The sequence below is a fragment of the Tenrec ecaudatus genome, chromosome 10 (genome assembly GCF_050624435.1).
Source record: "Tenrec ecaudatus isolate mTenEca1 chromosome 10, mTenEca1.hap1, whole genome shotgun sequence".
Lineage (NCBI taxonomy): Eukaryota > Metazoa > Chordata > Mammalia > Afrosoricida > Tenrecidae > Tenrec > Tenrec ecaudatus.
In genome coordinates, this window is record NC_134539.1 from 153,017,644 (window position 1) to 153,040,161 (window position 22,518).

The window sequence follows — 22,518 nt, forward strand, 5'->3', positions numbered from 1 at the left end:
AGGGCTTTTTCTCCGATCCAGGGATCCAGGCACGCCCTTCCTTCTGATCCACAAACGTACATAGGCCTTTCACGTTGGCTCTCCCCTGGAGTAAGCGTTCTAACTGCACTTCAGGAGAAATCGCCTGTCTGATTCTGCCTATTTTTCCTGGAAATGTGTCTGAAGCCTCCAAGGCCGTAGGCGGCACAGCTGGGTGCATGATTCGGCGGTCGGGAGGGGTGAGCGGTACTCCTTTCTGTATTGTGTGCAGGAAAGCCTTCTCCACAGCTCTGAGCGAACATCGCAGATTGTCCAGAGCCAAGCGGCTCGAGGACACTCCAATGCCCCACTTTCAGCTGAAGAGCAGTTCTTATACACAAGGGCTTATGGTGCCAGCTCCCCTCTGCCACCGTCCCCTGGTTGTCTGACCGTTGTCAGCTATGTTACTTTGCTTCAATAATGTCCATTTGTGGCATTTGGCCTGGTTATGCTATCCTGCCCTGTGGCATTTAAGGTCACTTTCTTACCTAGAAACTTCTCGGGTTCCAGTTCACAATCCTGTTAATTCTCAGGGCAGAAAGTAATCTAACACCAGCAATGTAAGTCATCAGGGATTATGCAGTAAATGTACCAGGTCCCATCATCTCCCCTTTTAAAGTTTTCCTCCCTTGCTGGTCGGCAGTGAGGCCTTGAAGCACTTGCTGGTGAAGATCCAAGGACAGCCAGCCAGCCAGAATCCTCAGGACTGGCCCGACGGGTGACAAACGTGATCGACAGGAAGAATACCGAAGTTGCTTGGACTCACAATCAACACTCATGGAAGCAACAGCCAAGAGGTCAAATGATTCATTGAACTGGGTCGATCTGCTGCACAAAGGCCTCTTCTAATTGCAGAATACCAAGTATCTTACCTTGAGGACTAAGCTGCACCTGACCCAGGCCATGGTATTTGTCGCCTCACATGCCTGTGAAAGCTGGACGTTGAATATGGGAGACCAGAGAAGTGATGCACCTGAATCCGGCCAAAGAATACTCAAGGGACCGCGGACTACCCAAAGAACAAGTCGGCCTTGGAAGCATGGCCACAATGCTCGTTACAGGGCAGGACAGGGAGGCTGTGTCTCGCATGCTTTGGACATGTCATCAGGAAAGCCCAGTCCCTGGAGGACGCCAGGCTTGGTAGAGGGCAGTGAAAAGGAGGCAGGCCCCAAGATGTGCACACACCCTGGCTGTAACAGCGGGCTCACACGTGGAGACCACGTGAGGACGCATGTGCAGGGCCACGCAGAGTTGGACATAGGGTTGCTATGCGCTGGAATTGACTGGACAGCACCCAGCATCCCGACCCCTAGCTTGAATCGTGAAAGGGGAGGTGGCTTATCAAGGAAATGAGACTTCCAGACCACAGGTCACTGACTGCAATCCCTACCCGCTGCTGTCACTCATCCCGCTGTCTGCGCTTCCTCCTGCCTGTCCTCCTCCTCCTCTTCCCCAAACAATTCCTGCCTTCCGGACTCTGGATGTGTGCTACTCTTTAAAGATCTCATGCCTGTGTGTTATTAACCTCCTTGTAGATCTGTTATTGGGCTGAAAACAGAGCCCAGTGGGGCCAGTTGAGTTCAGGGTCAGAGAGCAAAGGGCTCTAGCCTGAGGCGCCCCACCAGCCTCTACCTGTCAGTAAGCCTGGTCCTTTTTAGGAGTTTGAGTTTGGACTCACATTTTTCTCCCACTCTATTCAGGACCTTCTGACGTGATCCTGTTCAGAATGGTCCATAGTGGTAACAGGGCACAATCTAGTCTTTCTGGTCTCAGGATCCCGGAAGCGGAGGTCCCGGTGGGCCGCTAACCCACTGCACCAGTTACCGTGCATCCGCTTTCTTCACTCTTTGCTCCAGTGCCGACGGGAGAGACCAGTGATTGTAGCTTGGGTGGTGCTCAATCCCACCCTCACCCCACACCACCTCTGCTGACCGTGCTAAATGAGGGAAGAGGATTTTAAAACGCAACTGGCGGAGCGAGATTTCCACACTGAAATCCGGAGTTGTGATGGGTTTGCACTTCGGAAGGAAGCTTCCTTTCGAATCACGTTTATGTTCAAATGCCAGCGTGCATGGGGCAGAGAAGTGAAGCCCCGCAGCTGCCGTCTGCACTTGTGAGGTGGGCCATCTGTTCTGGGGACGTCCCGGTGGACAGGCAGAATGGAGCGCACCATAGGAACCAGCGGTCTGGGAGCAGAGTCCCAGGGAGGCCCCAGATGAAGGACGCCACCGTCAGAAGGCGCTCCCGCAGGCCCTCCTGCCAGTTGTGACCACTGCAGCAGCCCTGGGGGCCACATCCTCATCACACACAGCTGAACCGCACTGACCCAATGGCAGTGAGCTGAGATCTACCGGGGAGCCTGGCACGGTGGTTTGAACCGGCCGGCTGTGGAGCAGGAGAAGGCCGTAGCAACGGGCTCTAGAGATTACAGCCTCCGAAACCCAATGCGCAGGCTCAACTCTGACCCAAACGGTCCCTACAGATGGCACTGGACTGGAGGGCAACGGGTTTGGATTTTGGAGTCGTTGTTAGAAGCCACTTCTGGGGTGACTGCCAGGGAGGAGTGGCGACAAAGAGCAGACACACACAGGACTTTAGCATTCTCATTTTTACTGCTCAGAGTGCCTCAGGGGAGGGCCAGCGTGTCCGCTCAGACTCGGCTTCACAAACTCTCAACTGGCCGATGAGGCCAGTAGGGATACTTGGTCTTGTCTAACTTGGTTTCGGGGAAGACTTCGTTCAAGTCGTCAATGGTCATCTGGTCAAATGGAATGATGTTCCTCATCTTCTCCAGCTGGAGAGGGGAGAGGGGGTTAGTTAAGGCAGACGGGCTCAGAGATGCATACCCACGGCAGGGTCCGGCCACAAGGGAAAGGCTTGTGACCACAGACAGACAGACGACCTACTCTACTGGGCGAGCCCTGGCTCACACCTACCTGCTTCTCATACTCCTCAATCCTGGTCTTGGAGAGAGACACAAACTCGGCACAAGTCTTGACCTTCGAGAGAAAGGAGGGATTGGCTTTGAAAGCAAGCTGGGCTGTCCTGACCCAGAGGTCCCCAAGGGAGGAGGAATCCCAGAGCCCTGCCTTCCGTCTCCACTGCTCTAGAGAGAAGCCAGTCCCTGGGTGGTGTGAACGGTTACGGAGCCCAGCTGAAAGTTCCAAGCTAGGAGCCCGCCCAGAGGGTTGCCCTGAGTCAGCGTCAACTTGCCAGGAACTGGCTGGTTTAGAGAGCGGCCGGGGTGACTTTGTGGTGCAGTAACCTGTAGGAGCTGGAATTCACCCCTGAGTTCAAACTCTGATCTATGGTGGGAGTCAGAACTTTCAGGGACTACCTTGTTCTTTGCCTCTGAAGGTGAGAGGGAGTGGGTGGTGGCAGTCCCCACTTTCCCATCACTGTTTGTGTAAGAGACTCCCGTTTCCCTTCTGATCGGTTTCTGCTCCACGGGGGCTCCAGCTCATGCACTTTCTCGTTTTATAAACGGAATCACGCCTGATGCTCCCTTCATAGGGCTCACCCGCCTCACTGTGCTGAAATTCATCCATGGTGCTTGCTGCACTTACAAAGAGTTCGTTCTTTTCTGCTGTCGCTGTTAGTTCCTTCCTTAACTTCCCTATTGAATTCAACCCACTTTACCCGCTGCTAAGAAATGCAGAGCTGTGCTGGGATTAAGAAAACTCTAGAACAAGGCAGGGCCGCAACGACTTACATCTTCTTTTTCTTCAGCGTCCACCAAGGCAGTAAATTTGTCCTCTGGCACAGGGATCTTGAGGGCCTTAAACTGCAAACACAAAGGGCTGTGAGGGGTTGCCAGTATGCCCGGACACCATGCTTGGGTCACCAATGGGCTCCAGCTATTAATCCTGGCAGTTGGCGTGTACGTGCGTGCACACACACACACACACACACACCCCACCACCCCAACAAGCAGCCAGGATGTGTTGAGGTGCTAGAGGGGGACGGGAGTTCCCGTCACTAACTAAGGTAGGCCCTGGAGATTCCTCTTCAGGACGAATTTCGGTTTCTTAGTCTGAAAGCGACAGCTGGACATTCCCGGCTTTACAGGGATTCTGGTTTCTCTCTGACCAGAAACCCAAAGAGGCCTGAGTGGTGGCAGAAGAGAGCTGGGTGCTGCGGCCCCAGCATGCTGCACTGTGCCCTGGCACACAGCAGGCCCGCGAGGAACCCCCACCGGAGGAATAAACAAGTGGGTGTTGGAGGCAGAGAGGTGTGTGACCATCGGAGAGTGGAGGTGGCTGAGAAATGAGAGCTACCAGGGATGTTGAAAAGCCGGGGGGGCATGGTGAGATGGGCTGGACACTTGGGTCGAGAGAGACAGGTAGAAGGCAACGCAAAAACTCAAGGAGCTGAGCAGAAACAAACACCTGGCAGCCCATCTGGCTCTCCGACTGGGACTAAAGCCTACCGTGTCTTTGGCTGAGAATCCTGCTGAATGAACAGAGCCTGCGTTCTCCGCACTTACTTAAACCACCACCCCGAGCTCCGGCCACCTGGGTTTCTCCTAGGATCTCCATGATGACCCCATCCTTCTTTCCCGCTACCCCTAACCATCTCTCTTCCTCTTCCCTGTGAACAGGGGAGGGAGGGGGGTGTCTGAGGTCTCACCTTCTTCTCAAAGTCGTCCACTAAGCCGGCCTTGGCCACGTTGGCCTTGTAGTAAGCCCAGTCGATAGCGGGAGGCGTCTCAGGGAGAACTGCCAACCTGCTCCCACAGAAAACAGATGTCAGGGTTGTTCCGGGGCCAACAGGAAAGTCACACAGAAGTGTCCCTGTTTCTTCTCAAACGACTACACCATTTTCCTACCAGGTTTTTACTGTCATTAAAAGTGTTTTATTGGAAAAGAGATCGTTCACTGTGTTAATGATGAGACATATTTAAGTCAAATGCATTAATATTAAAAAATAACAAAAATTCATTATTCGGGGGTAAAAGTGCCCATTTCTCAGTCCTTTGGCCTAGAGCTGGCACCTCACTTTTCTCTACAAAAGAGCTCATGGAAATGCCACCAAAACCAACCCCCAACAAAAGCAAAACATTTTAGTTTGGAAAATGCATTGTTTTGCATACTTTCTGTTCACAGCGTTATCAAAAACCCCTACAAAAACGCCAAGCACTGTTTCTACACCTGGCGGCCGGGAGACGGTGGCTCCCTTCGCTCACAGTACTGACCTGGAGGTGAGGATCTCATTCCAGGACTTCAGCGAGTTGGCAATAGCCTTTTGGTTTTGGGGTATGATCTCCCCAAAGGCTACCCAGTCGATGGCTTTTAGAGAGAGTTTCCGTGCAGCCATCGTGGGATCCTGGAAGAGAATATTCCGTCAGATCAAAACAAAGGGTTCTTGGGAAGAATTCTATCAGGAAAGGTTATCTCGGAAACTTGCAACGTCTTTAAGAAATAGATCCATCTCCTGGGTACATTTATCAACTAAAGCAGTGTTTCCCAAAGTGGGAAATACTGTTATTGGGGGGAGGGGGAATGTCTCATGCACATGGGTCAGAACAAGCAGGGTGGATACCAAAGCTTTACCCTGGATTATGGGACACCGCACAAACATTTTCAATTGGCAATGGGGTTCTGAGAATTTTTTTTTCTCCTGAAAAAGGGGAAATTTTTTCAAAAAGAAGAAAATGGAGCAAGAGGTCAAGTAAGTTTGGAAACCTAGAGAGGCTAGAAATTCAGAGACAACCAGCCGAGTTTAGCTTTTCAAATTCAAGCTACACAACCCAGCATACAGATACAGTCCCTGTCATCCCTCTACTCCCCAACTCCTATGCATCCTTAAAAAACCCCGAGCTCGAGTTTTCACTCCTCACGGGTCTTTGGGAATACATTTCAAACAACTCCCAGGCACTGCCTAAGAGTTAATCAATTTAAACACATTTCCATCTGGATTGTTCTACTCCGTGATCCTCTAGTGCTCTCTGGGCAGCTGCCACATGCCCAGGTCTCAACAAGGCTTAAAGCGTAGACTGTGCCTGAATTCCCTCATCGGAAAGAGATTCTCAGCCTCCTTCCTTACTTACAAAGCAAACGTCGTACATCTACTTGCCCTGCCCTCTTCAAAGGCTCCTCTGTAGTGTGTCATCGGGTGGAAACTGGGATTGCAAACCAAACGCACAGGACACGAACCCACAGGGCAGGGTCCAACTGCCCTCTGCGGGTGTACCTTTTTACGGGAGTAGAAAGCCTCATTTTTAACCCCTCAACAGTGCAGTCCGTGGTTTCGAAATGCTGACCTTTCGGTTAACAGCTAAACAGGGCAGCCTAGCGCTACCCCGAAAGGTTCCCAATTGACGGGCGCAGGTCAACAGGTCTTTGCTCCCCCCCTCCCCCGCCGCTGTGTCCCTAAGCTCATTTGAAGGACTCCCAACCCCACTCCTCCTCCCAGACTGGTCTCAGGGAGGTGGGAAAAGTCCTCATTGGAATTCTCAGGCTATCCTTCCCACACCTGCGACTGCGAAGCCCGCGGCGCTGGGGGACCGACTACAGGAGACTAGGTTTCTGGGGGCGGCCGGGTCACAGCCGGGCGCCAGCGACCTCGCAGGCGGGGGAGGGGAGGGCAGCGCGGACGCCGCGACGCTCGGGACGCACGGCCAGCGGGGGACCGGAGACCCCGGCGTCCTCCGCAGGCGTGTGGCGAAGGCCTGCGCCCGCCGCAGACAGAGCAGCGCCAAGGGACGGGCCGAGACCCCACTCACCTTCAGCGACCCGAGCGGCCCACGGCGCCAGCAGCGGGGAACGGAAGCGGGTCAGCGGAAGGCCGCCCCTCAGCCAACCCGAAAGCCAATGGGGCGGGTCCTGTCGGGCAGAGCAGCCAATAGAGAGCCAGAAAGGCCCCGGAAGTTCCCGCCTGCGAGGGCGGGCGCAGCGCCGCTCGCGCACCGGTCCCCGGGCGCTGGTTGGGGGCGCTCCCGTCCCTCTCCCCCTGCCCCACCCCCGCCGATGGGCCGGCCCGGCTCTCCCTGCCGAGAAATGGGCCGGCCCGGCGGCGCGCGGGCAGCGGCTGCGGCGGCGGCGGCGGCCCAAGATGGCGGAGCTGCAGCTGGACCCCGCGGTGGCCGGGCTGGGCGGGGGCGGCGGGGGCGGGCTGGGAGACGGGGGCGGCCCGGGCCGCGGGCCCCCCAGCCCTCGCCCCGTTGGCCCCGCGCCTCGCGGCCACGGCCGCCCGCCCGCCGCCGCCGTGCAGCCGCTGGAGCCGGGTCCCGGTCCGCCCGAGCGGGCAGGGGGCGGCGGCGCGGCCCGCTGGGTCCGGCTGAACGTGGGCGGCACCTACTTCGTGACCACCAGACAGACCCTGGGCCGGGAGCCCAAGTCTTTCCTCTGCCGCCTCTGCTGCCAGGAGGATCCGGAGCTGGACTCGGACAAGGTGCGCCCCGCCCTCGGGCGCGCCCCCGGGCTTTCGGACCCCCTCCTTCCTCCCAGGCTCGCCCTCGGGGTCCTCCCTCCTCAGTGGACACCCTCCTCTCCCTCAGCGCCCAGGCTGGCCCCGGAACCTCAGAGCGACCCCGTGGGTCCCCCATTATCAGGCACCCCCTGGCTTTCTCTCTGGCCCCGCCCTCGGTCCTCAGCGACTGTGCCCACCCCAGCCCCCTCATCCCAGCCCCCTCGGATCCCCATGAATTTTCCCTGGCTCCTCGTCAGCCCCTCACCGCCTGTGCCAGATGCATCCAGAACTGGGTCAGGCCAGCAAGGCATCGCTTTGGCTTTCTCAGACTTCCTCTCTGGATCCTTGTGCCAAATTGGGTTCAAGCCCGAGGCTCCCCGTGGCTTGACAGCTTCTCCATCGTGCACGTTCCTCCTCCCTCCGGTCTCCACCCGGGCCACTGCCTAAGGTCCACCCTGGAGGTCAGTCGCACGCATGGTCAGACACCCCTTGCCAGTCCAAGCCCAGGTTGGCCGTGGGGCCGTGAAGACCAAGGAATGCAGCTGGGCAGCACATTGAGAAGTGACAAGACCGGACCCATAGCCCATTTCCAGTCCGGATGCTTGTGGGAATTTCCACATTTTACATGTTCATCTTGCGGCTTCCGACGGAAAAGCACCCTTGGCTTCATTGTCTGTGCCCCATCCCGCGCCAGCCAGTCAGTGAGTTACCTTGGAGCTGGGGACCTGCCAGCATGTGTGGATCAAATTGCATCCTGCTTCTCTGAAACATCTCAGGTCCCTGGAAACCTCGGCGGTGGTCCCTTTAAAGAGCTCCAAACTCCGCTTATCAGGGAATTATTGGCGCTCCACCCCCTTTGTTGCAGAATTAGCATTTCTTTTGGGTCCTTTTACTGTAAAGATGAGTCGGATCACAGTCACTCAGAGCCAAATGCCTGGCAGTGCCAGGCTTCCTCTGGGCACAGAGCTGGGATGTGTGAGATTACAGCTGGCAGCGCCGGTGCTCACTGACGGTGGCCTGGAGCTCAGGAGCGCTGCCAACAAAGCAGTGGTTTTCTCAGAATCAGGCAGTGCAGACATCAGTGTCCGCTTCGGGCACGAATCTCAAGCCTCAGCCAAACGACTTTCTTCCTCCCTGTGTTTATTGACTTAATTTCAAACACTGGATGCGGAGTGGGAGCGTGCAGAGCAAGTCCGTTTCCCACCGAACGGTGTGTACACATTCTGCTTCGTGGCTCTTCTCCCCGTCTCCCTGGGATCCCCACTTGACATTCTCCCCTCCTGCTTGCCCCCTTCCTACCTGCCTCGTGACCCGCACAGCCGCCGCCCTCCGGTTTGGTCCCCAAGGGCTGAGTGCTCTGAGGAGCAGCTGTGGGTGTCACTGTTCATCTTGTCAGCCTCTCTGTTGTTTGGCTTCAAAGTGAGCCGTGGGGGTGAGTCCGGTTCCAGGTTTGAAAGCTGACCAGGGTTCGTAGTCTCGGGCCTGCACCTGTCTCTACCGGACGAGTAAGTCCGTCTGGTCTATTTATGATTTTGGATGGGGCTGGGCGTTTTTCCTCCACTCTGCACAGGGCCTTCAGTAGCGATTCCAGTCCGAGTTACCTGTCCAAGTCAGTCATAGTGGGGCACCATCGAGTTCTTCCGGTCTCAGACTAGTGGAGGCCATGGTTCTCCCTTTCTTTGTCAAACACGTTGTTGTTAGGTGCCATCGAGTCAGTCCGGCCCCAGAGCAACTCCGTGCCCTGCCTGGACCCTCCCCACAACTGTTCCTGTGCTTGAGCTCCCCCCACCCACCCACCCCCCGCCACCCAGCTACGGCGTCAAATGTAACAAATAGCTTGCAAGAGGACATTAGGAATCCGTGTCCAGCTTTAGAAGTCCAAGCCAATTCCAAAATTTTAGAAATTCCACCCAGTAAGTGAATCCTGTCAGACATGGAGAGGCTGCGTCCCCTCAGCGGAAGCTGAAGGTACAAGAAAGGCACAGCCCACCCTTCTTGCCCATCGTTTGTGATTAGCAAGCACCCGCCAACACTTGCCTCTTTGCTGCAGTTTTTTCAGCTGACATTTGGGGTACTGAGATGCCCCGACTTCGGGTGCAGGCTCCCCAGACCCCCCCCCCCATAGTGACATCTCGTGTCTGGTTGGCAGGATGAGACGGGAGCGTATCTGATTGACAGAGACCCTACCTACTTCGGGCCCATCCTAAACTACCTCCGACACGGGAAGCTCATCATCAATAAGGAGCTGGCGGAAGAAGGTAAGCACACTGGTTGCGGTGGCTGAAAACCCGAGTGCCGCCTGTTTGAAGTGGGCATGGCGCGCAGGGTCAGGCAGAAGCACAGCTTGTGAAGGGGAACAGCCGGCCACCCCACTGAGAAGCCTTTGGTCCCAGCTTGCGCTCTGCCCCTGCCTTGGCGAGGAGGCAGGCGGGTAGCTCGGGTCTGCAGAAAGCTTTAGTGTCGCCCCAGAACCTGCGGGTTTTATGCTTACTGGTGTGCTAGCCCTGGTCCCCCAGTGTCGCCCCGGAACCTGCGGGTTTTATGCTTACTGGTGTGCTAGCCCTGGTCCCCCACCGCTCCGAGCAGCAACTATTGATAGTTTCCATTGGAGTGTGGACGTCCTGCCCCTGGGGGAGGGTGGGGGTGGGGGGTGGCAGTGGCGGGGAGGATGGCTTGGCCTCATTTCTTGTCAGGCTCTGGTCTCGTGCTTCCCTGCAAATGTTTGCGCCTGACCTCGTTTCTTGTTCAGTTCTCTGTTGGGTGCATCGCACCATTTGCTTCAGCTCTTCGGCTTCTAGAGCATTTGGACGGGAAGGGAGTCTGAGCATGTTCCTGAAAGACTTGGCTTCATCTCCTGCAAGGCGTTGTGTGAAGGTTGGGGCCTGTCCCTAAACCGCCAGGGCTCCCTGAGGTGGGGCCCTTGGCTCCGAGTGCGTAAGAGAGCTGGAGCGGCAGTGACGGTGGAATAGCTTTGTTTCAGCCCCCAAGAGACCCGAATCCCCCTCTGTGAACGCCCTTCCTTGTTTACCCCGCCTGTATTAGGGAAAGTAACCCAGCAGCCTTTGGGAAGCACAGTGCCCATGCATCCATCTCCAGCTTCAGCAGTGCCCAGCCCGTGGGCAACCCTCATTTCTTGAAGAGAGGCCACCAGAGGCATCTTTTTTTGCTTTCAGGAAAAAAAAGAAAACTGACAAGTCCCTGAAAACAGCAGCACCCCAAGACTTCCTACTTGGAAATCACTCCCAACCGCGAGAAAAGGGCGAGAATAGGACCAGAAGCTTCCTTTACCCCGAGTCCCTCGTCTTCCGCCTGCCTTCCTGCTTTGGTGGCTTCGGGGTGTCCTCATTCGTACCACTCGTTCCCTGCCTCCCCCCACCAAGAGGGGGTGCTCAAGCTGCTTAAGATTAGATTGTGGCCATCTCTAACCCCCCTTCGCTGCTGGACCGTTGCTGCCTGAGAACACAGATCTGTGCTTTTGTAACCACACGTGGGGACCGGGTATTGATAAAGACTTCAAGCTCCAGCTTCTTGGTCCTTGGCCACACGTTAAACCCAGGGTCCTGTCTGAGGACCCGGCGTCTGTTCCGAGTGGGCTCTCTTGAGCCGCGTAGAGAATAGTGTCCTGTTAGATTCTGCGCACACACACCCCCACCCCCACCTGCCCTCTCCAGGCAGATGTAGGAGCTGCCCATCCTGATTAGCTCCAGGAAGGAAGTGGCATATGGGAGCAGTGTCCTGCGGCTCGTGGGCAGGTGCAGGCAGGAAGCAGAGGGAGGAGCAGCGGGCATGAAGCAGACACACTCCTGGTTGGGAAGAAGGTCCCGGGTCCACCTGCCACAGCCCAGAAATGCCTGTTAGGATGAAGCGAGAAATGAGAGGGGGGTTTTGCTCTCGTTTCCCACTTTTTGTTGGGGTGGGGGTCCCGAGCAGGGCAGGTTTCCGTCTAACAATCCAGACAGGGTGTGTCTCATGCTGTGGATGGCCATCACCCCGGGTGATGTCCTTTATTCCACATCCGCCCTGCGCTTCCCGGGTCCACTTCGCTGACTTCCCCAGCCCTCTGGAATATCATCCTTGGATAAATGCTGCCCTTTGGATGGCAAAGACTTATGGTGAGGTGTGTATACCGCCCTAGGGTTAATACTGTTCCCGTGCACACCTGTCGACTGTGGCTGAAACTTGAGCCCCGGGGGTGAGTTGCTTAGCAGACCTGCAGGCTGACAAAGGGCCATCATCTCAGGGGCCCCACTTGTCTCCATTCCACCAGCCAGGCCTCTCGTAAGAGTTGGGTTCTCCCACTCCTGTTGGACCTTCTAGGGAGGCTGGGTTCAGAGCAGTTGGTGCTGGTCGCCGGGCACCATCTAGTTCTTCGGGTCTCCGGATCAGATGGAAGATGCCAGTTTGACCCAGCCTGTGGACTCCAGGCTGCCCTTGCCATAGCTAGCCCTCTTTGACCTCACACCCCTCGCTCCCTGTTCTAGGTGTGCTGGAAGAAGCGGAGTTTTACAACATCGCCTCGCTGGTGCGGCTGGTGAAGGAAAGGATACGGGACAATGAGAACAGAACGTCACAGGTAACAAGCTTTGGGCTTTTTTAAGGGGTATTTGTCTTTGGGGGCTCTGTCTGTCTGTCCAGGTGGCAAGAGCCTGCCTCACCCTGCAGAGCCCAAGTCTGTGCGCAACCCTCCCCGCCCCCCGTGTCCCTTTGGAAAACTAGGAAGCTGGTCCCTGACCACCTCGCCACAGTGGGGGCAGGCTAGGGCCCTTTGGGGTCCAACGCTTTTTTCTCAGGGTATCTGTCTCCCTCGGTATCAAGACCCAACAAGATCTCACTCTGCCACACTGACCTCGGATGAGCCTTTAAACATGTGGCCCTGCCACAGCCAGCCCTTGGCCGGGCCTTGTGAGTGAGGCCAGAGCCGATCTCTGGGCAGAGACTTTAGGAGCCCCTTGTAAATCCTGCTTCTAAGAAAGAAAACGGGCAGCTTCTCACTCCATGGTGAAGCCTCCCGTTCTCTGTAGCAACAAAGCCTGCACTGGGTGGTGCCCAGTACCATTACAGAACAGTCTGATCAAAGAGTCTGGAAGAATCCTGATCCAAAGGAGGGAAATGCAGGGCCAATTTTCAGTTCTCTCAGACTCCAGACTTGCTAGAGCTTTGGAGGGGGGGTACTCCTGCAACTGTTGTCCAGAGATTGGTTGTTTTTAAACCTTCAACTGTAAACCTCAAGTCATCTTACACCAAACAATAGCTTGTCTCAGCTCCTCAGGAACATCTGCTTTGGCCATTGGACTGTTCTAAGCACTGTCTAGAGGAGCCCTGGTGGCAAGTTGGGCTGCTAACCTCGAGGTCAGCAGTTCGAAACCACCAGCAGCTCTGCCAGGGAAAGAGGAGACTTTCTAGTCCCGTACAGAATGGCAGTCTCAGACACCCGCAGGAGGAATAACAATAATAACAGTTCTTCCCTGGCCTGTAGGGTCACCGTGAGTCAGAATTGATTGTGTGCCAGTGAGTTTGGTTTATTGAATTCTATGTGGGCCTGAAGTGACAGGAGCTGCTGACGAGCTCTTCGGGGCCACGAGCGGATGTTGATGGGGGAGGAACGCTGCACAAAGGAGGCTGAGCGTGGTCATCACTGTCACTGTGTACGCGGCGGGGACCATCTGTCTTGCCGCCTGACCTAACTCCCAACCCAGGAGAGCTCCTGTCAACCTAAGAGAGCCTCCTGGGGCTCCTTTGAGGAAGAAGAAAGCCAGAAGCTGCTTGGAAAGTCAAGCCCAGGGCCCGGCCCGCTCTGGTAGACTGCGCCCGTAGAGCAGGATGGCCTGGCGCCCTGTGACCTGATCCCGATCAATGACTGGCATCTCCGGTGAAAACAAGCACGTGCGCCCGTCGGCAGGTGGAGAGAAGGCCTGACTCCTTTCCCCCTCCCCTAACCCTCCCCGCCCCCCGTTACCGGTCTCCTCTGTTTTGCTGCCAGCCGGCCGGCAGGCCCTCCTGGCTCATGGGCCGGCATGTGATCTCGGGCCGCCGGCTTTCCAGGCGTCCACTGACATGGCGCCTGCCCCGTAAAAGCCGTGGTGCCCAGGCCTCTTGAGCATCTCGCCTGCTTTTCCATTTTCCAGCCTCCCCACAGCTGTGCCGGCTGTGTGTGATCCTGAGGGCACATGGATTGTCTCATTGTACACGCACCTTTCTCCACCCTCAGGGAGCGTGTAAGGTTCCCTTCTACCCGGCGACAGACGACGGCCGTTTGTCCTCCGGCGTACCAGGGCCCGCGGGTGTAGACCCAGTTGGGAGCCGTCTCCTGCCTGGTGGCAGGAGTGTCAAGACCTTTGGGATGTTGGTTGATCTTTCCACCTGCCCTTTTGTTCAGTGAACACTCCGAGTGGTGGATTTGACGGGTTCAAAGCCTCCCTCCCGCATCACTCTGTGTCCACATGGCCCTCAGATGAAGTTGGTTGTGCATGTGAGCTTCTGTGGCTGTCTGTCCCATCCAACAGGTGTTTGCTTTCACCTGTGGACAGACGACCCCTCTGTCAGGGCCACGCCCTTTCTGACACGGAGCCACGGCCGAGTCCGGCCCCGTTTTGTTTCCGGTGACGTCTCGTTGCTGAGTGGCTCCACCAGCCTCCCGACTTTGCTGCCTCTGGGATCATTATTACGGTGTTTTGGGCCTGGAGTTGATCTTGTGCCTGGCAGCTCCGGTGCCAGACTGTCGAAGAAGGAAGAGACAGGGAGCGGGACGATAGCCAGTGAAAAAAGCCACATAGCAGCCCACCGCCGCCGAGTTGATCCCCCTCCTGGTGACCCATTCCGTCCCTAACAGGGCTTCTGAGACTCGCCTCTGGACGGGAGCAAACAGCCTCATCTTTCTCCCCGGAGCCGCTGGGGGAGTTGGCTGCCCGCCATGCTTAGTGGTGCAGCACCTAACCCACCGCACTGCCCGCGCTCCCTGGGGACAACGCAGGCAGCTCAGACACCTGGGACTGACCGGTGTGGCCAATGTCGTAGATCTTCAGTCGTGCCCTAGAATGTCACCTGCTGGTTGTTGGCAGACGTGTGGTTGCAGCCATTGCAGTTTGCCCAGGGTCCGCACTAGTCTCGGTTCTTGGGCTCACAACCCCAGTACCTTGTTTCGAAGGAGAAAGCGTGGAAAAGAGATCCCAGACTAGCAGGCAGACCCAGGTTCAAGTCCCAGCTCTTCCTCCCCATGACTTGCTGGCAGGCCAGCGTAGAGACACCTAACTTCAGCATTCAGCATCCTCACGCACAGCAGGGAGCCACGCCTGGTCTGCGGGGAAGGCCAGAGATGGGGTACCCCAGCCAACAGCCCCCGGAGATCAAGCTGCTCCTGTCCGTCCAGGACTTTCCAGTAGTGAGTTCTTCCAGAACCACTTTCCTTCCATTTCCCTTTTGGGAAATCAAGTGCGGAAACTTTCAGTGTGATTGCTCATATTTTAACCCTTTCTTCTTCCCGCTCAACCAAACCCCACTCACAGGGACCAGTGCACGGTTTCCCGAGACGGCAAGTCGTTAAGGAGAGCGGACAGCCGCATCCTTCCCCACGTGGTTAAGCCGCCCAGGAGTGAGTGGCGGGTGGATTTGAACCACCAGTCTTGTGGGCAGCAGCCCAATGCCCTCATTCATGTGTTTGCTTGTGGTGGATTCTTTTTATTGACGGATTTTGTTGCTGTCGGGAGCGTCCAGGCACACCGTTATCCAGTCACCAGTCGCCCAGGCTCAGTTCTGTGACATTGGTGACCTCTGACTCTCCCCTCGAGGGGCTCTTCCCCGAGTCCCGCCACGGCAGTCCTTTGCCGGAGGCCGTGCTCCCTGTGGGTTCTCAGGAGACTTGAGGGGCCTTTTTGGTGAAGGAGAAGGTGGTCCCAGTTGTGGAGCCTCAGGCAACTGAGTCCCCACTGCTGGAGCGTTCTCAGGTGTGGCCTGGGACCTTCCCTGTTAGTTTGACAGGTGCTCAAATGGGACTGAGGGTGACTTGTCAGGACTCTCTATTTGTGGCAGTGTGTGAAGCGGTTGGACCTCTGGCATCCCATCCCAGGGTCATGTGCTGACATACATACGACGTCTATCCACTCCTTGTAAGAGGCGGCGGGTGGCAGCCTGGCTGTCTGCTGAGCCGCCTTGTTGTCGCAGGGCCCCGTGAAGCACGTCTACAGAGTGCTGCAGTGCCAAGAGGAGGAGCTGACCCAGATGGTGTCCACCATGTCTGACGGCTGGAAGTTTGAGCAGGTAAGCCTCCCAGGCCAAACAGCCACCCCCCAAACGTGCTCCTCGCCCCCATCCCCACCCTAGTAGGGCCAAGCGAAAACGTGAGGGGGGCCTTGTGGTCCAGGGGGAGCTCAGACCCTGGCCCTCCGCTCAACATCCGGAGTTTTGACCCCATGCAATCTCGGGGAACCGGAGCTTGGTCATTGCTTAGGCCTGAGGGCCAGCCGGGAATTCAGCACCCCTCCCTGCCTACTCTGCAGTACCTCGGCTTCCCCTGGAGTGTGGGGCCCAGGTGTGTGTGACGGAAAGGGAACCCCGGGGAGCTGGGGGCCCTGGCTGATTGCCAGGAGTCCACCCGGTTCCTGTCCTCTAACTTGTGGGAGCCGCTGAGAGGACGGTACTGCTCTCTTCCACCAGGTGGCAGGGCGTTCATGGTTCGCCTTCCAAACACCGCACTGTGCTGGGACAAAGAGACTTACTTACAGGGCCGTATGCGTTAGGTTTCGGGAAGAGCTTAAGAGGCAATTGGAATTGTCACCGTCAGCTTAGCTTCCAAAACCAAAGTCAGCCTTGGGGATAGCCGATCTCACAGGTCCCCTTTAAATCTGCCCAGTGGTGGCCCGCACTGGTGGCAAACCTGCCTTTCCACTGCAGTTGGGCCGGCTGCATGTCAGCTGCTTCTGGTTCTTCGCGCATGGGCTGCGGAATTTACCCAGAGTTTCTCGTGCGCTGTTCCAGCAGTCTTTTCCCTGATAGACAGTTCTAAGCAAGAGATAGTGTGTAAGAGTACAGTTGGTGAAACTGGTGATTGACTTCTTGCTCACCAACGCCCTGCGGCACAGAGCGGGGACCGGGAAGCTGGCCCAGCCCGGCCACAGCGCGGACCTGCTGGTGGCCTCGCCATTGGCCTCACCTCCTCCCTATGGGTGTCCAGTTCAGAATCTCGTCCCGAATCCAGTTCTCTAAATGGATCCATGTAGACGGTCCTCTCCATCCACAGGGACCTTCTGTTCTACCCACGCCCCAGAGCTTGAAACCCTGTGTGGCCTCACCCTTGCCTCCCGGGCGTGTAGCTTCAGCCTGGAAGGAAGTCCTGAGTTCAGCTCAGTGTTTGGGAATTATACCAGTGGGGCATGAAGAAGCTAAGAGGGACTGTGCGGTTTACAAAGCATGCGCATTTGGTCATCACCTTAGCTTCAGACTGGACATTAAACAACATGGTTGCTGGGGCATTGCCCAGGGGGAGGCCTTGGTGACTGAGCCCTGAGGAACACTGTGCCCAGTTACACTCTGGGCCCCCACCCCCGCTAGGGCAGCGGTTCTCAACCTTCACAGGGCGCCCGACTCACCCCAGCAGCAACATGGCAGGTGAAGTCGCAGCCACAATCATGTTGGGGGGTCACCACATGAGGAGTCGTATGAACGGGCCACTCCAGCCCCGTGGGCAGGTTTGGTGTGTGTCCCTGTAGTGTTCTCGGGTCACTGCCTGGTGGCTCATCACCTCCTCCCTCTCCCCAGCTCATCAGCATCGGGTCTTCCTATAACTACGGAAACGAGGACCAGGCCGAATTCCTCTGCGTGGTCTCCCGGGAGCTAAATAATTCCACCAACGGCATTGTCATCGAGCCTAGTGAGAAGGCGAAGGTAAGGACCCGTTTCTGCAGGGCAGCCCGGCCACGCCCCACTCCACCCCCAGCCCCCTGTGGCCCCTTCTTTCTGGCCTGTTGCTGGTGTACCAAGTGCCCAGCTCCCAAGAGGGGGAAGGCCAAGACGGTGGGGTTTCCACAGAGCCCCAGGTAGCTCATCATGGGGGGAGAGAGCCCCCAACAAGTCATCACGGGCCCGGTAGGCGTAGTTGTACGACGTTGATAAGTAAAGGTTATAGTGAAGTCACAGAGAGCATGAGAGATAGAAGAGAGATTGAAGCCATGGAGTCAGACACAGTTCATGGAAGCATGCTCCCTCAGCCCTGCTCACTGGTCCACGTGGAGGGGGGAGAGCGTGCAGGGGCGAGAGACCTTTACTGCTAACCACGGCTTATCACTGTGTAGACGGGCGCGATTACAGGTGACCACACGTCACAGGAAGGGGCAGTACAGTGGGCACACATCGTAGGAAGGGGATGTGCGATAGGCATGAGCGTGACAGGAAGGGGATGAGCTAGGGGTATGCCCATAGGAAGGGGTGGGACTAGAGCTAGAGGCATACACGTGACAAGAAGGGTGGACCCTAGATTCATGATGGTCACCTAACTGGTCACCCTTGGTGGGCTTGACCTCCCTGGGCTCTCCTTCAGGGAAACAGTCTACTACTATCCTTATGAGAAGGGAGTGGACCCTACTTGTGGGATAAACAGTGGTGTCTGCTTGCTCTGGATGGCTGATAGCTCTTAGGGAGAATGACCCCTGGCCTACTGCCGTTGACCTCCAAGTGGATAGTATCTTCCGCGTGCAGCAAGCAGCTACGTTTGGCATCTATTTGGGGGAGACAACTTGGGAGAAATCTTCCTGTTTCCCACAGTTCATGTGGGGGCAGGTGCGGTTAAGGACCACAGCCAAAGGGGAGACTCGCTCTGCCTCGATCAGGTCTCTGGGGAAGGGGCCGTCCCTGCTAATGGCCACTACACCCCAACTCCCGCCATCCACCGAGTCCTCGTGACCCTGGCTCTCCAGGAGCAGCCAGTCGCCTGCAGCAGGGCGGTGCTGGTGGGAGCTTAAACCACCCAGCACCAGACCCGCAGCACCACCAGGGCCCCTGAGCACAGGGGCAAGACGCCCTTCAGATTTGGAAAGGATCCAGCTTGACTCCACTCGCACTGTGCTGGGTTGTCTCCCCCTAAATTCCTGGAAAAGTGCCTGCATGGGCACGGGGCATCACCCTCCTCCTCAGTACCCCTGGCAGGGCACTCAGGTCTGGCTGCCCGGGTGGCCTGCACTGACGGCCAGGACTGTGCTGGTCTCCTCCCTCCCAGTGTGCTCAGTGCCCTGAGTCTGAGAGTGCAGGCTGGCCAGCTCCTGCCTCAGCCCTCTTCCTGCCTCCCCCCCCCTCCCCAGATTCTTCAGGAGAGAGGGTCTCGGATGTAGACTACGACCAGCCGGAAGCGCCGAATCCTAACCATCCGGAGAGCGTCACTCCCGTACCTGTACAGTCACTGAGCTGTGGCATCCACCGCCTAGCTGCGCCTGGCCCCTGGCTGAGGAGAGGTGTTCCGGGCCAGCTGGCAGGCAACCCCCCCCTCCCCAGGAGTCGGGGACAGATGCGGTGGCAGCGCCTGGCTGCAGAGGACCTTTTCCGAGCCTGCTTTTGTTTTCCTAGCCAGTGTTAGACTCACCTCAACCCGGCAGCCCTGGGGGTGGGGGGCCTGTGCTCCCCTTGTAAGTGTCCTGAACTCCCGGGAAGACGGGCGGGGTGCCAAGGTAGACGGGGTTGCCCCCTTGTAACTGTCGCTGAGACTCCAGGCCCAGCACCTGGTTGTGTTGGGGTTCAGGACACGTGGTAGGTAGACTAGCCCAGTGCGCTCCGCGCTTCCTCTGAGCAGGAGGCCAGGAGGCGGGGTCCCCTTCTCAGGCCCTGTGATGTGTCTGGAGATTGGCAGCTGTGTCCCATGGCAGCTCGCTGGCAAGTCCACTAGAGACCTGGGCGCTGTGGGTGGCAGGTGGAACTGCGCCCACAGCCTCTCGCCCCTGGTGCCATTTCCTGCCCCGCCCTTTGCACCTAGACCAGGAACAGAGGGACTTGGCAGGCCCTGTGGTGACTTGGGGTAGGGGAGGGTGTCTGTGAAAGCTGCCAGATGTGTTACGTTCAGAAGTGGTGGCGTGGCCCTTGGAAATGCCTCTACTGCCCACACGACATCGATGCCCGCTCCCTGCGCCTGACCTTGGTGCCCCTGGCCGCCACGCCATCAGAGACTGCTACCCCCAGCAGTGTGCCTGTCGACCACGGGGCTGAGGGCCACAGACGGAGCCCTCCCGGGGCCAAGACCTGCACTGCTGCTGCTCAGCGAGTCATGGAGTGCCAGGGGGCCGGGGAATCCGGTTTTTTCTGGAAAATGAATGGTGGTCATTTGGCAGAGTGCCATCTGTAGAAGGCCCCCATCCAGGCCAGGTGTGCTGGGGACCTTCAGATCAACGTTCCCACCTGTTCATGGGGCAGGCCCGGGGAGTGGTTTGGGGGACTGACTGAAGACTGTAAAGTGATCTTGGGGTGTGTGAACTGGCCAGGCCCAGATGGTGTGACCTCTGCAGACCTCACATGGCCAAACTGTTTCACGTCTGAGACTTGGGTGGCGTGAGGCTTTTCAGGAACGGACTCATGGTGAACCATGCTCAGATTGCCATTCTGTGAGAAGAGTTGGGTTTTGGTAAATACTCTGTGGGACAGGCTTCTCCCACTAGACTCTGGAGGTAGGACAGGTGGGGTGAAGCATGCAAAAAAAAAGGTTTGTTTAATTGTTCTCCGCACATGTATGTCATTGTGTGAAACTTTTGGAAACGTGGGGTGACCCATAAAGACCCTGCAGTTGCTACACAGCCTCCTTGCTGCGCGTTCTGCTGCCCTTCTAGGCCACTCTGCAGTTAGGTGTCCTCCCCCTCTCGTCACCAGAAAGGAGGGTCCACCTAGAGGCTCGTCTCACTGGCCCACTGCAGGCTGCCTGAGAGCAGGTCACATGGGGCCGCTGTGGGACTTCCTGCCAATTCAGCCGCAGGAGAGCGCCTTCCCACTGCGGCCCTTTCCTGCCTCCCAAGATGGGACTGTCCTCTCCGGTCCTGGACCAGAGGCCCCTGAGGAGGAACCTTCTCGTTGTTGCTCTTTGGTTTGACCCCGTGACACCCGTTAGATTGTGGGATGTTGACCAAACTGCCATGGGTGTGTGGTCCTGCCGGACACACATCACAAACAAAACCGAATTCCCTCCCCTGCCCTTAGCCTTGCCTCTTCGTCCTCCAGGGAACAGCCCCATGGGCCCCCCACCCAATGAGAATGGCTGCGTGAGTGACAGACATTGTCGTCACCAAGGAAGGCAGGTGGGGCACCCAGCAGGTTTGTCAGCCAGGCACCCAGCTCTGTGCCGCCCCACAGGCCCGGGCGGCTCTCACGGTGGCCCTGAGTAGCGCCCTGCTCCCAGCACTCCGTGTCCCCAGTCACTAGTCTTCCTTCTGGGACCAGGAGCCACACCCACGAGGAGGTCCCCGGAGTGATGCTGTGCTCACTCTTGCTAGGCGGGGCTGCCTGTTATCAGGACATTGCCCTCTGTCCTGGGTGCCCCTGGGGCACATGAAGACACTGGGGCCCTTGATCCTTTGTCCTTTCCAAAATGCCTCCTGTCATCAGCTTCCTTTCCCCCTGCACCCCTGGCTGCCCCACCGCCCTCCAGGCCCACATCGGTGCCCCTGTCCTTCAGAACATCATGCAGCTCCTCCGTCGAGGCAGGAGCCTTCATCACACACCTCAAGACCGTCCTCCCCCGCAGACTGGCTCTGCAGAGCTGGGTCATCGACAGTGCCACGCCTCAAACCAGCACGAGAGTGCTCCATATGCGGAGGACAGGTGCGTGCCTCCAGCCTCAGTGTACACACACGCACGCGTGTACCTGCACATACCCCACAAACTATGTTTACATGTCAACAGGGCTCCTACAGCCGCAGGGGCCCTGGAACCAGGCGAGTCAACATGGGGACGGGGACATCGCAAGGAGTGTTCTTTGGCACAGTATCTCCCCATGCCCGTTGTGCCAGGTTTCTGTTAAGTGGTGCTGCCAACATAAATTAGCCTAGCGCCCTACGGAAGGCAGCTGGGGAGTGGCGCGGGCACGCGCACACACAGTTTGGCACCTGAGAAGGAGTTGGTTGCTTGAAAATGACCGTAGCCCCAAGCCACCTCTCTCGGCGACACTCGGGAACTGCATACAGGAGGCCTGCCTCGCCGAAGAAGCCCAAGAGGGTGCAGTTCCGTTCACCCGGCTCGTGCCAAGCCCTTGGAACACCAGGATTTGGTGGCACCAAGTGTCTGACAGAGCAGACACCAGGTGCCAGCTAGTCTCTGCAGAACCCCAGCGTCCAGGACACAAGCAAGACAAACAGTGCCCGTGCAGCCCCACCCCGCGGTGACAGCAGGAACCCCTCCCTCTGCCTGCCTGCCTGCCTTCTCCGTGGAGGAGAGAAATGCTGGGGCCACAGGTGCTGATCCCCGGCTCCACCTTGCTGCCCAGGTACGTTGAAACAGGTAGCATATGGTTCAGCCACCTTGTTGGGCTGCCAACCCAAAGGTCAGCTGCTTGAACCCAGCAGCCTGCTGGGGGGAGAAGGAGGAGGCAATCTGCTCCCACACTTGCAGCCTTAGAAACCCAATAGAGCAGGGGCCCTCAAACTACAGCCACCTGCGGCCCACCGAGGACATTTATCCGGCCCGCCAGGTAGTTTTGCCGCCGCAGCCTGTCCTGCTTAGCAGCCAACTCGTCCAGTGTGCACAGGAATTTGTTCGTAGTTTTTTTTTAAAAAAAAAAAAACTAGTCTAGCCCTCCAACGGTCTGAGGGACAGTGAACTGGCCCCCTGTTTAACAAGTTTGAGGACCCCTGCAATAGAGAGTCACTATGAGTCCATCAAGGTTTAGTGTGGCAAAGGCACAAAGCCACCTCACTGATGTGAAAATGACACACACAGCAAACGAAGGTGATTGTCATGGAAATGCGCGGGGGACAGGGCAGCCCTGCTGCTCACTGCAAGGTCAGCGCTTCCTGGTGAGTGACGGGACAGTCTTGACGCGGAGGTTTGCAACCTCGGGGCCAGTTCTGTCCTGTCCTGCAAGGTCACTGAGTCACAGCAGTGGGTTTGGGCTGTGATGAAACCACTGGTTCCATG

At 57.3% G+C, this 22,518-nt stretch overlaps 2 protein-coding genes across 2 annotated transcripts; one reads left to right on the top strand and one right to left on the bottom strand.

Moving 5' to 3' along the window:
- Positions 1-2,611: 2,611 nt before the first annotated feature.
- Positions 2,612-6,842, bottom strand: ATP5PD (ATP synthase peripheral stalk subunit d). Its single transcript, XM_075562187.1, has 6 exons — positions 6,743-6,842; positions 5,213-5,343; positions 4,648-4,744; positions 3,731-3,802; positions 2,955-3,017; positions 2,612-2,812 (listed from the first exon to the last, which is right to left on the bottom strand). Exons 2-6 carry the CDS (start codon positions 5,332-5,334, stop codon positions 2,681-2,683), a joined length of 486 nt encoding a protein of 161 aa, XP_075418302.1. The 5' UTR covers positions 5,335-5,343; positions 6,743-6,842; the 3' UTR covers positions 2,612-2,680.
- Positions 6,843-7,056: 214 nt separating this feature from the next.
- KCTD2 (potassium channel tetramerization domain containing 2) lies at positions 7,057-20,185 on the top strand. Its single transcript, XM_075562186.1, has 6 exons — positions 7,057-7,410; positions 9,578-9,686; positions 11,910-12,001; positions 15,586-15,681; positions 17,179-17,304; positions 18,714-20,185. The coding sequence occupies exons 1-6, from the start codon at positions 7,072-7,074 to the stop codon at positions 18,741-18,743; spliced, it is 792 nt and encodes a 263-aa protein (XP_075418301.1). The 5' UTR covers positions 7,057-7,071; the 3' UTR covers positions 18,744-20,185.
- The last annotated feature ends 2,333 nt before the right edge of the window (positions 20,186-22,518 follow it).